Source organism: Dermacentor variabilis, chromosome 2, assembly GCF_050947875.1.
Source record: "Dermacentor variabilis isolate Ectoservices chromosome 2, ASM5094787v1, whole genome shotgun sequence".
Lineage (NCBI taxonomy): Eukaryota > Metazoa > Arthropoda > Arachnida > Ixodida > Ixodidae > Dermacentor > Dermacentor variabilis.
Genome location: NC_134569.1, coordinates 51,325,812 through 51,343,113, shown reverse-complemented (window position 1 = coordinate 51,343,113; position 17,302 = coordinate 51,325,812). Strand labels below are relative to the sequence as shown.

At 47.6% G+C, this 17,302-nt stretch overlaps 1 protein-coding gene across 2 annotated transcripts in view; it reads left to right on the top strand.

Annotated features, from left to right (window-relative positions):
• Positions 1 to 17,302, top strand: part of LOC142571828 (arylsulfatase B-like) — a 44,954-nt gene that overhangs the window by 9,659 nt on the left and 17,993 nt on the right. The window contains exons 1-6 of one of the 2 annotated variants that reach the window (XM_075680473.1): positions 2,194 to 2,286; positions 8,859 to 8,936; positions 10,088 to 10,192; positions 10,861 to 11,020; positions 11,645 to 11,757; positions 15,203 to 15,319. In XM_075680473.1, coding sequence (XP_075536588.1) covers positions 8,895 to 8,936; positions 10,088 to 10,192; positions 10,861 to 11,020; positions 11,645 to 11,757; positions 15,203 to 15,319 — 537 coding nt within the window. In that variant the 5' untranslated portion in view covers positions 2,194 to 2,286; positions 8,859 to 8,894. Of the gene's footprint in view, positions 1 to 2,193; positions 2,287 to 8,858; positions 8,937 to 10,087; positions 10,193 to 10,860; positions 11,021 to 11,644; positions 11,758 to 15,202; positions 15,320 to 17,302 lie in introns of those variants that run through there. The other variant, XM_075680472.1, reaches the window with a different exon arrangement.

The following is a 17,302-nucleotide window of genomic DNA, read 5'->3' as shown; positions in this document are numbered from 1 at the left end:
TCTTTTTTTTTTTTTTTCGTTAGCTTTGGCTGTATGTGTCGACAAAGTAAAGAATGCACAAAATGTATAGCCTAACAAACACGGGCACTCAAGCCCCCTCAAGCCCTTCAGTACAAGTCACCGGTAGCAGACGGGCTGCCGTCACGACGAACACAGAGTAACATAGTAAACGTAAAGAGTGGACACTCCCAAAGGCGCCTGCGGCCGACTTTGGCTCTCAGCGGAATCGGCGAAACGCACCAGCCTCCAAGATGGTCGCGCACGCCGCCGAATCTCGGAGGCCCTAATTTCAGTTTCGTGTTTTATATTGTTTTTTATTTTGGGGGGACCCATAACGTTTCTTAAATCGAGTTATTTCATGCAGGCACTTATGCCGCTGTTTATATGTTGTGACGACGAGCGCACAAGGGTGCTTCACTTCATGTTAGTTTCATTTAAATGCATATTTGATGTTTCAAGCTGTAACTTGGCGCAACAATCATGCCAACTATTGAGGAAGTAGAACTTTATCGCTTAGGATATTGTACATCTAGCAACTCACGCCAAAATGTGTATCGTAAATAAATGTGCCATGTTCCTTAAATATAAATCAACTTGCTGCACAGTCAAGAACACGAAAATAGTAGACAACAATTTATTGCAGCAAGATTGTAAGAGGCAGGTGCATGAAAGCGGGAAGAAACAGCGAAACGCAATATGGGTATCACACGGCGCACTTTTAAACGCGATCCAGCCCAATCCGATTTGAATTTCTCGGTCGCGATTGGTTCTTTTGCGCAAGCTGTGCGATGGAGCCAACAGCTGTCGAGAACTTCGATCCCGATCGTACTTGATCGCAATAGAAAGTGGTCGTGTGACACCGGTATAATGGAGAATAGTAGGAAATTAATGACGTGATGGCAATAACTTTGCACAAGCAAAACACATAGAAGCCGTGTTGCAACTATCCGGATAATGAATAAAATAAACTGCACATACACACAAGCAATTAATTTGCTCAAAATGGGATTGTTTTGAAGGAAAGAAATATGACGTTTTTTTTCTTGTACTTCTGCGAAAGAGGGTGAATTAGGGTAACAGAATTATGTGAATGGTTGCGTGCCGAAATAAAATGGCTGCAAAATTAATTGAGCACACACCAACATCCTCCTCTCGAATGTATAAGCCAGTGTGTCCGTCATTAAACAGCTGCAATTAAGCACTTTGTCTTGGGGTCTTCACCTGCTGTCTTCGAAGCCTAAGCCTTGCAATCGTCTTCTGATACTTGGAATTTTGCCCTCGAGTGTGCTTGATGTCCTTTGGCTGTAGTGTATTTTGAGGAAATTGTGGAGATTCCTGCAATACTTTGAATGAAAGACAGAAGGTAAGCAATACTGGAGGCTTCAAAGCTATTGAATGTAGACGCTACGTTCCTTCGTATAAGCAATACTGGAGTCTGCAAAGCTTTATAATGGAGATGCTGCGTTCCTTCACGTAATGCGTATTTTTTTTGGTTAAGGCAGCACTCTTGTAAATGATAAAAAACAAGGAGCTTTCTACGGTAACGACTCCATACACAATTAAACATGAAAACACGTATCTTGAGCCCAATGAAAAACAGCTAACAACGCTCAAGTGCACATAGCCTGCTACAGAGGTTGGGAGAGAGCGCATTATTGCCATACTGTGGATATTGCACCTGTACCGCTTTAGAAATAGCTACATTTCTTTGGAAAAAGTAGAGCACCACACTTTTTCAGCAGTCGCTGCGCGTGACATAAAGCTCTCTGGCCCGAACGGCATGTGTTCATAGGCCGCATTTCTTAACAAACCATTTTATTGTATTTTCTAACTTCGTCATTGTATGCAACGTGCCTCTCAGCCCGGACGCTGCCGCGTTGGTGTTATCGCCAGCATCACCGCTCATTGCTGCGCATAAAAAAGAATGCGAAATGAAAGTCAGCGCAGCAAATGGGCAGCAGCTGTTCATGGCTGCAAAGCCGCCGTCACTCGCTCATGCGGCTAGCTCATGTGACATAACAAAATGCGAGGAGAATAAGTCGTTAAAACGGACGTTTGGGCGAGTTGGTCAGCCATATTTGATACAGAACAGCGCGGTTTTGATGGGGACAGCAGGGAGAACGGCATGCAGCGCTCGCCCGTGTCGTTCTCCCTGCTGTCCCCGTCAAAACCGCGCTGTTCTGTTTCAAATAAGTCGTTAACAACGCGCAAAAGAACTTGCTGTGGCCTTACCATAAAAGCGCGACGAAGCAGACGCTGGCAGAAGAACCCAACAACGATGCTCAGGTGCATTTTACAGAAAGAGCCCGGCGACGCGGTCTGACTAGGCTTCGCACGTGTTGGGTCGACGAAACGTTCATTTGAGGGATCGCCAGTCGTTTGCGCGCAGGCGCGAGTAAGAGCGAGAGCGAGAGAGAAAATCTGGAGGCTTTTTCACTGGTCGATCTGGAGCGGCCGCCGAAATCCTCGAGCGAACGCTCGGGTTTCACAAATCCGAATCGGCCAGCGGAGCGCAATAACGCTCCGCGGGCGATCACACAGGAAGTCTGCGTACACGTCGCACAAACCGGTTCCGGAAACCATGCGCGACTTCCGCTCTGTACGTTTCCACGGCAGCCAAAGTCACCGTCTCCCGTGTGTAATTTGACCGCGGCAGTTGCATAGTCCGCCATTTCCATGTCGCGCCCGCAAGTACTGTGCATGGACAACGTGCATAGAAGGCTTCGTACAGCACTTGCGTCACTTCGTAATCGCTGTCGTCCGAGCTCTCATCGCCAAACGCGAGCGCTGCAGCAGCACCGAACGCAGCCATTTTGCGAAGCAATGTTGTGCGTACCAACAGGGTACCGATTTCGCTTGAAGACGGATGTGACGCGAGCTATTTCCTCTCGAATCCGCGCCTCGGCGGCGGAGTAAGTGAGAGCGATGCGGCGCGGAGCGAGTTGATCCGAAACGACCAGTGAAATTCGGATTCGTTGCCGCGGAGCAAGAAATCCTGCTCCGAATCGACCAGTGAAAAATGCAATTAAATATGACACTCTGCCTAGGCCCTACCAGGGGCTCTGGCCTTACGGAGGAGGTTTCTTGACGCGTGTTGTATGCGCTTGTCCCCTAGACATGCCGGCGTTGCGGAGTGCGGTCAAGTTTGTTTACGCTCCGCCGCTGGCTGCCCGCTCGGTGAGGCAGTGGGCGCGGACGCCCCATTTGGTGATCGCTGTGTCTGAAGGGGCAAGGTTCTGACTGGTGTTGTACAAGTCGCGAGTCGCTTTTTTTGCATTGCATTTTTTATAAACACTGATTGCATTTTTATAAATTTTAGATTGCATTTTTTATAAACACTGCTCCAGAAGGGTACATGTAACCGGCAAGCGGAGGCCTCAGAAGAGCACCTGAGTTTATAACAAAGCAGGCGGCACAGGATCTCCAGGGCACCCAAGTGGTTGCGGGGGGATCAAAGCTGCAAGCAGGGAGGCCCGCGGAGGCCGAATCGTGCCAGGGGGTGTTCGAAAAAAAAAAACTGGCTGTTCGCGATACACCCCTGGCACGCGCAGGCCTCGGCGAGCGCCAACCTACGGACCAGCTAGTTCGGGTTCTAGCTTTGGCGTCCCCGTTGCCACTTTGGTGTCCTGGAGACGCCACCAATAATGCGAAATAACGACACATTGCTACAATTAGTAAAAAAACACGATTGAATAAATATAATTACGTTCAGCCGCCAACTTGTGACGCTAAGTTCAGCAGTACCGCGCCCCGCGACTTCTGCAACACGAGTCAGAACTTTGCCTCTGAAGGTACCTCGGACAGACTTTCTCGCGCCTGCGGCGCTGGTGTGCTGAGTCAGTCTTCGTCACAGGCGGCCTTTCGGCCACTTGCGTTCAACCACGATGCATAGATTTTCAATCTATGTGGCCCGGGTCTACTACGGTCGTTAGTGCTCCCACAGAAACATGTTATTTACAAAGTACATCGGCCGTAAGGCACGAGAAAGCTATGATCCACCACGACAGACTTAACACGAGCGCAGCAGGTGCCAGACAGTCTGTCCGACACAGCGGTCGCCAAATGGGGCGCCAGTGCCTGCTGCTTCACCACTTTACCGCGCCGGCAGCCAGCGTCGGAGCGTAAACAACTCGACCCCACTCCGAAATGCCGGAACGCCTAGGGACAAAAGCCTACAACATGCGCTAAGAAGCCTCCTCTGTAGTACCTAGGCAGAGTCACATATTCAAGGAGCAAAGGCCCCAAATTTTCTCTCTCACACCCGCTCTTACTCGCGCCTGCGCACAAACGACTGACGATCCCTCAAATGAACGCCTCGTGTTTGGTTGTGCCATTGGTCTTGCCCAGTGGTCATGCCGCCTGTCAAGCTGCTAGTCGCAGTCGGAGCCACAGCCGCATTTTTTATGTGCTCTGCCACCCTGCGGAATCGGCGAAGCTCCATAGCTCGGCCACGAAACGGCTCGAGTGTCGACTCTTGTCGTTTAATATGTTACTCTATGCGACGAATGGGTCGAGCGACACTGCTCCTATGTCAGTCCACTCAGGCTTGCGCACAGCTGTTTTACTCATGCAAAAGGAATACATGCTCAGAAAGTAAAGTGAAATAGTTGTGCTTACCTGCTGTCATTAGGAAAGCCGAAAAACTTCGCATAACTGGAATTCCCGGTGTTAGAACACCACAGAGCCGCGCAGCACACGTGACGCCTCGATTAGCCATCTTCGTCTAATGCTTGGTTGACCTGGTTTCCTGCGCCTTCCGTTCGTTGAACGCCTGATCAAGCTTCTCTGTCTTATCTTTTCCATCTTCCTACTTGAGATGACAACCGAAGCCGATGACCAAGCACGATGTGACTTGTGATATCGCTGAGCGAGTGGCAAGGGTGAGCGAAGGTAAGCTCGACGGACGCACGAAGACAGCCCCTTCCCGTTCTTCGCCCAATTTAACATACACAAAAACAGAAATAAAAAATAAGTTAGGACGCCCGGCAACCGCTTGGAGCGCGTATGTTCCTTGAAACCGAGACTAGCATTCGCTTTTCAGGGGTTGTCTGGATGCTAATCAAATTGTGGGTACTAAACGGGGCTATGCTCTACAGTAGCGTCTGGGGTGTCACAATGAGTGCAATCTGCAGGTGACCTTTCGAGTATGTGATTAATAAGTGAAGCGCGTTGTTGACCTCGACATATAGACGTTGTATGGCTGTGTCAATAGAGCCCGTTCGATGTTGAGACTTGAGAAGAAATGTAACGAAGGGGATCTACGTTGCACATGAGAGACGATTTCGTCCGTTCATGGCTCGAACGCCATCGCAGTCGCTAAACTCACCACGAAGGCCGAGAACGTCATACGCCTACTGAGACGAGTGGCCAACCGGCATCACGGGCTTAAGGAGGAAAACCTGCTTAGACTGGCACAGGCCTTCGTAATCAGTCACTTTGTGTACATGGCGGCCATGCACACTTGGTCCAAAGTGGAAAGAGACAAGCTTGAAACGTTCCTGCGTAAGGCCGCTAAGAAAGCCATGGGTCTACCCATGCACACGAGCACAGAGGCACTGGACCCATAAGGCATGTACAACACGCTGAGAAAGATTGCGCAGGCACAGGAACGGGCCCAGATCACCAAGGCTGTCCGGCACACCTGCGGGCAGATGGATCGTACGAGAAATCGACGTCGCGCCTCGGGGTATCGAGTGTAACAGCCACGGGCTAACACCCGACCAGAGGAAAAAGATCAGGGCAGCCCCTCGGCCCACGAATATGAACACAGAGCACAACATCGACAGAAGATTTGCTCGAGCCAAAGCACTCCTCCACAGGCAGTCGCCTCCGGGAAAGCATGCTGCTTTACGGACGCAGACAAATATCCTGGCAGACGAGCCTATGTAGCAGCGGTGGTCAACAGAGATGGCACGGTTATCAACGCGTGCATGGTCCGCACTGATAGACCTGAGGTGGCCAAGCAAGCGGTCGTCATCCTTGCACTCCTAGAAGACGATAAAAGCTCCAAGAAGGCAATTCTGTCCTTCGGAACAGGGAGCATATCCCCGACCGTCGGCAGAATACTTGGCACTCAACACCTCACCCCACACTACATCAATTGGTTCCCGGCACACATGGGACCATTAGAGGGTCCGCTCCCTGATATCAACGAGACGACACACGAGGCCGCACGAGACCTAACTAACCATGCGAGCCCAGACTTGGCAGGATGGGAGAGCGAGCGCGACCCCCTCGTCACTTACAACGACCGCACCCAGCACTATAATTCAGTCAAGAGAACCGCGCTACCGCACAAAGCACTCAATAAAGCACAAGAAGTCACGTACAGGCGGCTTCAGATGGACACCTATCCATGCACGGCCTTCCTGCACAAAATCTTTTCGGGCTCGCACCCTCCCAATGCGTGTCGCTTTTGTAAAGATATAGCTAGCCTAGCTCACATGCTCTGGGGTTGTCCCCTGGCGCCGGGGGCCAGGACCACCACGGAGAAGTGGGACCGAGCTCTACGCAGCTCAAATCTTGAAGCACAGCTCTGGGCTGTCCATCGGGCCCGCGACGCGGCGGAGGGGCATGACCTCTCTAACCCGACGTGGGAGTGGCCCGCGCAGCGGGCCACTCCCACGTCTAAGAAAGTTATTCATCCATCCATCCATCCCTTAAACCACATGGCCTTAGATAATTTACGTATCAGTCCAGGAAGTGCTTCTGCGGCATCTGCTGCAAGAAACGCTAAGGAAGTTTATTCAAAGTAAGTGCCGCAGCAGCCATTCTGCTCCGTTACCTCATTATTTGTTATTCCAATATGGTTCCATATCCACTTCAAACGGATCTGACGACCAGAATATGAAGTGGTGACCAATGTTATTAAGCATCAAATGCTTTTAGCTCCCATTGTCGGCGGCCTTCAAGTGGCCTTGAGCCAGAAGCCAGAGCCGCTATACAGACACTCAAACAAGAACATCCGGGCAGGTTGCGAGAATAAAACGAGGTCATCCGGGCAACCAGTCAAAACTTAAGAAAATGCAGCCTCTGTACCCCAACCCTATGTACAGGACCACATTACGTACGCTAGTTAGTGCCCAAACAAGTTACAAAAAATATTGCTTCCGAGTTCTTCCTAATGCTTGTTCACAATATCACTCAAGCTGTAACTTCTAGTACGATGAAGATTTATTTGTCATTTTCAATAGTGGACGTTCAAAAGGCAGATACAGGGCACCATTCACTTCAATGATCATCTTTCTGCCCTTTTGGTTGCATGTGTTCTTTTGAACGCCAACGGTCCGTGAGTTTCGCGGCGCAGGTATTGTGTCGTCTCAAGAGATGGCGCCACGCTCCGTCGAAAAGTGCCTCCTTAAAAGACGTTTTTCTTCTTCTCGCTGGGCAGTGCGCTCTGTCTCACTGACGTTTCTCCGCCTGTCGTGCCGCCTTCAGCAGGTTTTCTTCTTCCAGCTGGGCAGCGTCCATATGGAATAGTGCACAGTATGGCGAGGTGCGGTGTGGTTCGGTGCGGTGTGGTGGGGCGTGCCGTCGCGAACATGCATTACGCCCATATTGAGATTGTGGCTAGTATAATCTCCAACCAATCTGCTTTGCCGCCTGCCATTAAATGCTTACGTCTACTCTCGATTACGGAAGAGTCAGCAATTTTTTCTTATTTCATACGCCAGCACGTAAAATGCGACCGTCGAACTCGCATCTGAGGCTGACCCATCTCTAAACACAAACGAGCAGCGTTCCTTGTAGTCGGCTCACAGAAGTGTTAAGAAATTTTGACTTCAATAAGTTACAAATCTTTTTTTCTAGACTAGAAGCTTACAACGCCACTGAATACGTCTTTTCTGCCATGGAGGATGATTTATGTGCTTTCGCAGCATACGATATCCTCGTCGATACTCTAGGCACTTAGAAATGTGTCTGCAAATGAAAGCAAACTAAAATGGGCATTACTTTTAAACACGCAAGAAAATTTGTATTTATTTTAGCTTCCGCTTCAACGACGGACTTTTGGTGCTGTAGGCATAACGCGCTGCGCATTATTATTACAGTAGCACCCGGCCGAAGCTGCAAACTACGCTAGCTTGCGCCACTTGTGAAAAGATCAAAGTGCATGAAAATCAAAGTGTTTCTTTCTCTGCGTATATGAATGCCGCCAGTAGCATTGTGGGTCACATTTGTGACACCAAGAAGATAGGCCTTATTACGGCAGAACAAGAACGAGAAAAGGCATTCCAATCTACCATCGGCATTCGTTGCAGGAATTAAAGTAGCGGGTCTCAACGTTCGAAGTAGTAAGTGTGTACGGCGCTGTCCGGCCATTTGAAAGCATCCTCATTTACCGTCCCACCATGCTGCCATATATCTGCTTGTGCCTAGCGATATGAATGTAAAATAATCCATTCCTTAATACAAACATCATGAAATTATAATATTTCAAGGGTAATACCATCTACTTAAACTTCTGCCACATTTAGGACACAATCTCATCAGCGCTGAATTCATATTTCTTGGGAATATTTTCGTTCGACCAGCCAGCTGACTTTTTGTCTCGTTAGTGAAAATTTCAGTAGGTAATTTTTCTCCTAGCCCTAATGCAAGCTGAAGTGCTATGGTGGGCCAACAAACGCGGGCAGTAATATTCAAAGATCAACAGGCATTTTTCTTGATACATTTTATGCAAATATAATATTTGTTTTTGAGTGCGAAACACGAGGTATCACCCGTAAACGTTTCATTAAAGCACATAAACATGTCTTTTGGCTCAAGCGCAATCTTCCATTATTGCTGCATCGATTTAAATTTTGTATGCGAATTTCAATTCTTTAATATGTGACTTGATTTCCGTCTTACGAAAGCACATCGGTCAAGGGTCATTGCCAGCGGCGACGTCAATGGATTCCGTAAGGCTACTGTTCACGGCACACCTAGTACCGGTAAGGATGTTTCCGCATTTACACGCGCAGAATACGGCAGTGCCATATTATTGCAAAACAGCCACCCTCCAATTCAGGATAGCTAAGTTTATACTACAACGATATACGTGAAACAATAAAAAAATTTGAGGCTTCGCTCGCACCTAATATCGGCCACGGCAGCCATGCTCGTACCCCATCTCTCAGCTCACCAAGATACGTCTTAAGCCCTTCAGCAGAGTAATGTTCGAAGGCGAACACCAATATTCCGCTTCGCCCTGCTGAGCGCATGCCATTTACTTCCTTCCTTCCTTCCTTCCTTCATTTCTCTCTTTCTTTGCTTAAATGTAGGAATTGAGGCTGACAGACGCTACATTGCCCTCCATTACATAACAGCTGAACACAGGTAAGATCAAGCTACGCGCACATTCAGCAGAAACAAAAACCAACAAAAAGAACCGAATCGATACGATACCCACGCAGCCTTGCACGACCTATATGCTGACCAAATTCCAGAAAGATAGTGTTGACCTTATTTGCCATGCTATCAGAAAGGGTCACTATGTTGCCTGCGTAGATGCCTCTATGCACAGACTGGCCACTTTCCTATGTGCGACCGTGCGCTTCGGACGACACATTTCCACGCATCTGTCACCGGCACGCGCTTTGGCGTACATGCTTCATTCCAGTAAGGGCTTGCCGTTACTTAACTGAGTGTACGTCAGTGCTCGGCACGACATTCACAGCGTTACACCGGCGAAGAAAGCCCCAGTCTAAATACAGCAGAGATGACAACAGAGGTTCGTTTCATCACTGTGTTTCAAGTCGAACCATTTTTAGAAGTACCTAACACACGGCTATATTACTAGAAAGCATAGCGGCGTAAGCGTGGCTTTAAGTGTAGAGGTGGGGGGGGGGGGGGGGTGAAGTCGCGTTTAATCGCATCAGTACAGTATGCTCCCAACGAAAGCATTGCTTGGGTTCACGCGCGGAATGGAGATATTATCAGTGCACATTTTAGAAAAGAAAGAAAAAGCAAGCTGTCCAGTGAGCATTTCATCAGTCAGGCCTGTAAACGCGGTAACTGTGTCTAGCAATGGGACAGCCAGCAAGTCTTCCAGAGACAAGTCTGTTTGAAAAGTGTGAACGTCGTCTCTCGTTCTTTTCTACAGGTGCCGACTGTTACCTCATCTGTGCTTGCCATTGTTCTGCTGCCATGGCTGTCGAAAGCTTCTAAAATGCCACCAAATATTATATTCATTCTGGCTGATGACCTGGTTCGTATGTATTGATCTTGTTGACAGTGCTTCCCCAATTTAAAAGCGCGAAGAGATATATTTCAGTTTGAATATTAAAGTGTACAGGACTAATTCATTAAACTAACAGCTGAGGTCTGCTCGTCTTACAAAACCGATAGAATAGTGCGAGCTTCTCTGAAGATAAACAAAAGACCTCAAGCAATATATTAGGTAAGCAAAATGCATAATCTCCCTTCATTTGTCCTTTTATCTGGACTAACGCTAGACTGGACTGGCGAAGAATTAATGAGCACTACCACACAGTTTTCAATTCGCGTGTTCATTAGGCACGGTTGCACGTGCTTGTCCAAACTGCTTTCTCATTATCAAGGACGCGACTCCACTGCCCCGTACGCGGGTTCCTGTCTAAAATTATAATTTCCAGACTTTGAGTGCCCTAAATGAGCAAGGGAAATTTTTTTTTTTTATTACTCGCAAACTCGGTAAGTGCGCACGGTCCTAAGCGACGACATTTCTTAAAACTCACGTTGTTCTACTTGCCACGCGGCTAGCACTAATCGTACCTTTCGCCTAGAATCATTAAACACCGCGTGCCTATGCTCCGCTCTCTTCGTCCTGTGCAGTTAGCTTAGTTTGCGCAGCACCAGTGAAGAATTGCCGGCGACCACGCGCCTTTGCTCGCCCAGGGCTGGGACGACGTGAGTTTCCACGGCTCGCCGCAAATCCCCACTCCAAACTTGGACGTCCTGGCGGCCGACGGGATCATCTTGAACAACTATTACGTGCAGCCCTTGTGCACCCCGTCTAGAGCCGCTCTAATGTCGGGCTTCTACCCCATACATACCGGTAGGCAGAACGTGTGCATTACGTCACTGTGCGTGTGCGAGGCAATGCAAACTTCCGAAAGTTTGCATTACCTCTTTCTTGCATGATTTTCCCTTGTCATATTTCTTGAAGTTCTCCTAATGCCTTCGGCATTTTCTTTCCGCACCAACTATGTATACCTTTACTTTAACTTTGTAGGATGCATATATTTTTTTTCCTTTGTTTTTCCTTCTCTTACTACCTTTTTCTTGGTCAGTCTCCTTTAGTACGTAAAGGCCATTGATTGGCAACAACAAAAAAAAACAGAAAGTTGCCCCGTCTTTAATGGGACATCATAATTAGTGCATAAATATGCAGAACAAGAACTAGAGACACTAAGGACACAATGCTATATGATTAGCGCCTCGCGTTGTGCACCCTTGTTTGATGCGCCTGACCGAATTATTCATGCACAGATCATCCCAGAAATTGGCATTCGTAAAAACTCGGCGTAACAACTATAAGAAGATTTGAAAAAGCATGCGTGGTGTTGCTTCATTTATCGGACAGCATGTCCATTTAGATGCGATGCGTCAGGATATTTACATTCACATCTAAAACAGTTCGGCAGACGGGGCATTTTCTTGAACTTGACTTGGTTTGCAGGTATGGAGAGCGCCGTCATATTTGTAGGCGAGCCGTGGGGTCTGCCACTCAACTTCAAGCTGATGCCTCAGTACTTGAAGGACCTCAATTACCAAACGCATATGATCGGAAAGGTAAGCGAACACGGATTAATGTCTTAAGAAGAAAACACAGACTTAGCTTAAACATAATTTTGCTCTTTACAAGCTTATGAGCTCATGCAGTATACTGTTAACACCTATATCTAGCCTTAAAGACTACAGTAAGAGAAATTGAGATGGGGGGGGGGGGGGGGGCACTTTTGGCCGTATACGGAGTGAGAGGACTGTAATATGGCAAATTGGTTTTACTTGATATCTGTTGCAAAATTATATACGAAGGACATACGAAGAGAAACACACCGGTATTACGAAAGCTCTCGCAGAACCACTGCTTTGGATCAACGGTCTTGTAAACCAGCACGGGTGTCTTGTGCTGGAATTTAGAAGTTCTATGCAATACGAGGAAGGTTAGATGAAGAAGCATTTGCATGGCAGACATACCCAGGAACGCATCGCTATTGATCATGATATTTTTTTTAAACGACACGAAGTAAAAGAAGAGGTTGGCGCCTTTATGTGACACCGGCTAACAACGTTATCACAAAATGCGTTCAAAAACACTGAATACAGTGAAACAACATGAACACAAAGTTCTGTAAACGAGTCCAGGAGCCCACAGATAACACAAGTGTATAGTTGCTTAAGTAACGCAACTAATTCTAATTGTCAGAGCGTACACAAAAGTTCAGTTTCGGAGACAAGTGGTCGAAACGCAACTACACATACATAACATACTGCGTAGCTACTTGATAATATATAAGTTCAAACTTATATGACACATACATGTGTCAGCAGACCATTAAAATTTAATACAAACCTAAGATAATGATGTGTTCAAAGGAGCTGGTTGGTTCATCATTGGGACAAAACAGAAACAGCACGACACAGGACGAGCCAGTAAAGAGCGCAGGACAGAGCGCTGACTAGCAACCAGATGCTTTATTTGCACAAGCAGCATATAAAGACATCATTGAAGGTGACATAAAAGAAAGAGAAAGAAGGATAAGCGTTAGCCACGTAATAATGCAGTTCCTTTGTTGATAGCGTGAGGGACGCAGAACTGACGCATGCGTCATCACTTGTGAATATGCAAAAGGCCTCAAATATTTCGCGCGCGCGCTGTTCCCTATATCTTCCAATTAGTTCGCACTTCTTAAAGATCGGAGTGCAACCGCACGCGTTACAGTGGGCAGCCAGATGACTGTGCGGGTTTCCTTTTAGTGAAGCGGCATGCTCGCGCAGGCGATCATTATTGCACCTCCCCGTTCACCCGATATAGCAACGTTTACAATCAAGTGGGATTCTATAGACGACCTGCGTTGTACAGTCAATGAACCCGCGAACATGATTCTTATAGCCGTTTTTTTTTTTCGCGTGGCAGTATCCACCCTGTTGACTATTTTGCACAACCCGCTCAGCTTATTAGGGGGCATTGGACACAACCTCTCACTCCTGCCTTAGCCGCAATTTTCGTAATGTTATGGGAAACACGGTGTGCATATGCAATGACAGCAAGCCTAGATTTCGAAGGCTGTGTGACAGCATAGTTTGTTTTCCGGCGTTCTTTAACTCCTTGACCAGGTCACCAGAAACGCTGCACAACACGCTGGTTGGGTAGCCTGCTGATGTTAGTCGGTTAACTTGTGCTAAGAAGCTCTGTTCAACAGAGTGCTCGCACGTACGCGTGAGAGCAGCTCGCGAACATGCCTTAGCGATGGCTCCTTTTACGAGTTTGGAGAGTGCGTACGAAAGCGGGAGAAGCCCTTTCTTTGAGCGAGGCGAGTAGTTCCAGCACACGTGACGAGGCTTAAGAACAATTTCAGTGTCTATAAACCTTGAACTGTCATTGGTGGGCGCCTCCATTGTTAATACAAAATCCCTCATTATCTCACTGAGGCACCTATAATTGTCTTTGAGGTGAACTCCGTGTCACAGGGTGTAAACTGGATAGAATACTAAAACATTGTCAACAAAGCGCAATATTCTCGTTTTTGTGCTTTATTTGTTTTGTTTTTTTTTGGGGGGGAGGTGTGGGGGATATCCCGCTGTTGGCCATAGTCACGTTATTTGATTAGATAGTTGGTGAGCGAGAAACACAGGAGTCATGTTGTTTTAGGCCAATGCCCTAGTTTTATCAAGGCCGTTGCCGATGATACCGAAAGATTTTCCTCGGCTGATTGACTTCTGGCAGCCTGGCCCCGGGCACCAACAGCAATAACCGTTTGACAAATAAAGTTTATTTCTATCCTATCCTATCCTTTTCTCCCTGACTGTTATCTTCAAACGGCATAAGCTCTCATTTAACGCAACTGCAATAACAAGTTGCGCGTTTGGTTTCTGGAAAAAAAAACGTATTAGAAGCTATATCAGACTGATAAATCACAAATCAAGGACCTGCAGAGCTGTTGCACTTCCTTGCTAATTAGTATCATTCCGACATGATACAGCGCGCACACGGGACACTATTAATTCATTTCCTGCGACACGCTCGCCACTCGCAGATCTCTTCCGCCACCGTGAGGGCCCCACTCTAAATTAATGCGCCTAATTAAATATCTGCAATTTTGTAAACTATTTTTCAATGCCCGCACGTGCTCTTATAGGAATTCAGCTATGCCTGTGCAAAGAATCAGCGTGAAACTTTAGTTTCAATGAATGCAGCGACAGTTTGTTAGTTAATTTCATCACGGTGTAAAAGAGTGTTAGCGTGTCCCGTAGAACTTCATTAATTTCTTACGCATTTCCTTACTGACGCACACGCTTGAATTGTAAACACGTTCTTGCAATGTTTCACTTTGGTCGAACTTTTATTCTTCGTGCAGCCGTCGTTTTAGTCCCTGCGTGTGTTCTGCGGGGCCTCCGCGTTAATGAAACTCGTACAACTCTCGTGATTATTGCAATTAACTGCCCTACATCGTTGTAACTTATCGTGTATACTGAGAAAAGTTCCCACTCTATTCCATCAAAATTTTATTCCCACTTCGTATTCTTTTTTCTTGGTAATACTTTGCTAACGACTTGTGACTCGCTCATTTAACCGAGACCTTTAGAGTTTCGTGCTTACACCAAAGTTAAAACACCCTCCCTATCTCTGCAAAGTATCATTTCAATTAGTTTTTTTTTCCTTTTCTTTATATTTTATTCGATGCAGTCGCTTCTTTCGCTCACACTTTCATCGAGCGCTTTTCTCTGCACGCTTTTGCCAGATTCCATAGCAAGCGGCACGTTAGCAATGAAGAAGAGGATAATAAAAAAAAAGGGGGGGGGGGGCGCATTAAGTGCATATTTTGTGTTCTCGTCTTTTTACGCTGTTTAAACAACTTGCAATATACACATGTTCAGTTTGATGGCCCCTTGCCGCTGCATGCCTTGACTGTCATTGACTCTAACGCTCTTAGCGACTTCCCTGTGTACGTAACGACAATTTTTTTTTCTAAACTGCGAAAGGCTCAAAGCACGCGCTGCTTTTGTTCTGCAGTGGCACCTTGGCTATTACACGGAGCAGTACGTGCCCACTTCTCGCGGATACGACACCTTTTACGGCTTCTACAACGGCGAAGAAGACTACTACAACCACACCGTCCCCGTCCCACAGGTTTGATATAGACTCTTCATTTCCCTTCGTCGATGTCACATGTGGGGCTCCACGTTATCGTTTCTCATCGTTCAGCTGCTACGAGCATTGAAAGAATGCGGCAGCCATTCCGCTCTGTGAAGGTGAATGACCAGCGAAGCTGTATAGATGGTGTGATGTACAACACAGAGATATATAAATATTTTGGTGTCGTTTATTATTTCACGCAGGTTCCTATAGATTTGTAGTCTCTGTAGTAGACAGCCAAGGGTTCGGTAATGACGATGGGCCGGTTGTTGACAAGGTTTAAGTACAACCACGAGCGCCTCGTGGTCGTTCGCCCCCTTGAGACCGGTGTAGCACTTGTAGCCCGAACCTTTCGAGCATAAACGAGGTGCAGCTAACTGCCATCTGGCCGCGACACGTCCACTTCGAAGGCGCCAGCGACGAGGACTGGAGTTTGACCGTCATCGGCCAAATCGAGCAGCCATCCAATGTGGTCGTTCACAAAATCCTCTACGTCGCGCTTGGAAGAGGCCAGTCGAACGTACACGATGGCAACGACCGTCCCGTCGGCGGTCTTCACGGCACACACGTCGGCACAAAACGCCGCGCTCTCTGGTTCCTGACCCGCCGTGGTTGCTCAGTGGCTATGGTGTTGGGCTGCTGAGCACGAGGTCGCGGGATCGAATCCCGGCCACGGCGGCCGCATTTCGATGGGGGCGAAATGCGAAAACACCTGTGTGCTTAGATTTAGGTGCACGTTAAAGAACCCCAGGTGGTCAAAATTTCCGGAGTCCTCCACTACGGCGTGCCTCATAATCAGAAAGTGGTTTTGGCACGTAAAACCCCAAATATTATTATTAATCTCTGGTTCCTGGGTGGTGGACGAAACGTCGTACGGCCCGAAGGCGTCGGCTACATCGTTCCTCACGTATATGGAAACTCCGCCAGCTCGCGAATCGGCGTCGAACACGCGAGCTTAGGCACGGGCGCGTTCGAGCGGCTGCGCCGAGGGGCGCGCACGAGTCGGCTGTGGAAGAAGACGACGATGCTCGAGCCATTGCTGATGATGATGTTTGATGGCATTGATAACGAAAACGATTACGACGATAGTTTCCTCTTGCCAACGAATGGCTCGTACCCCCTTAAAGGGACCGCTAAAGGCAAATATTAAGTCAAGTTAAGGTGAGAGATTAGCGCTCGAGAATCGCTAAGGCGTCAATATTGTCACGTAGCAGTGACAGTGAAGAAAGCAGCGAAACAGTGAGTGACGAAACTAGCCTTTTATTGGCCGAACCTGTGCCCTCAAGAACACACAGTAAAACAAAATTACACCCTTTGGGTTGTATCTTTCCACGCAACGATAAACGTCATCTGTCTTGTCCGCATTTCCTTTCTTTAACGCTGCGAGCCCGGTACTTCCCAGTAACGAACGGCACGTGCGTTATAAGCATGACATAGCATTCCTGACAGGAAAATACCGGGCGCGACGTTTTCAAGAAAGGAAACGCAAGCAAGGCAGATGACGATTATCGTTGTGTGGCATATATATGCACCCCAAATGGTGTACCTTTGTCTAAGAATGCAGACTACACTCAAGGAACACTATAAAAAAAGTGTACACACTTTGGGGTGTATATCTGCCACACAACTATAATCGACATCTGCCTTGCTTGCGTTTCCTTTCTTGAAAACGCCGCGCCCTCTATTTTCCTGCCGGCAGTGCTATGTCATGCTGATAACGCGCATGCCGTTCGTTCTTGGGAAGTACAGGGCTCGAAGCGTTAAAGAAAGGAAATGCGGACAAAACAGACGACGTTTATTCTTGTGCGGCAAGATACGACTCAAATGGTGTAAACTTTTCTTAGAGTTAACAACGACAGCGCCCAACACAGTCAACGATCTTCGAAAATTTCATCTGCCGGTCAAGCACGTCGCCTTTTATACACGAGTCATCGAAAATTCCAGAGTGCCCGCGTGTCTTCCAGAAACTTCTGCACA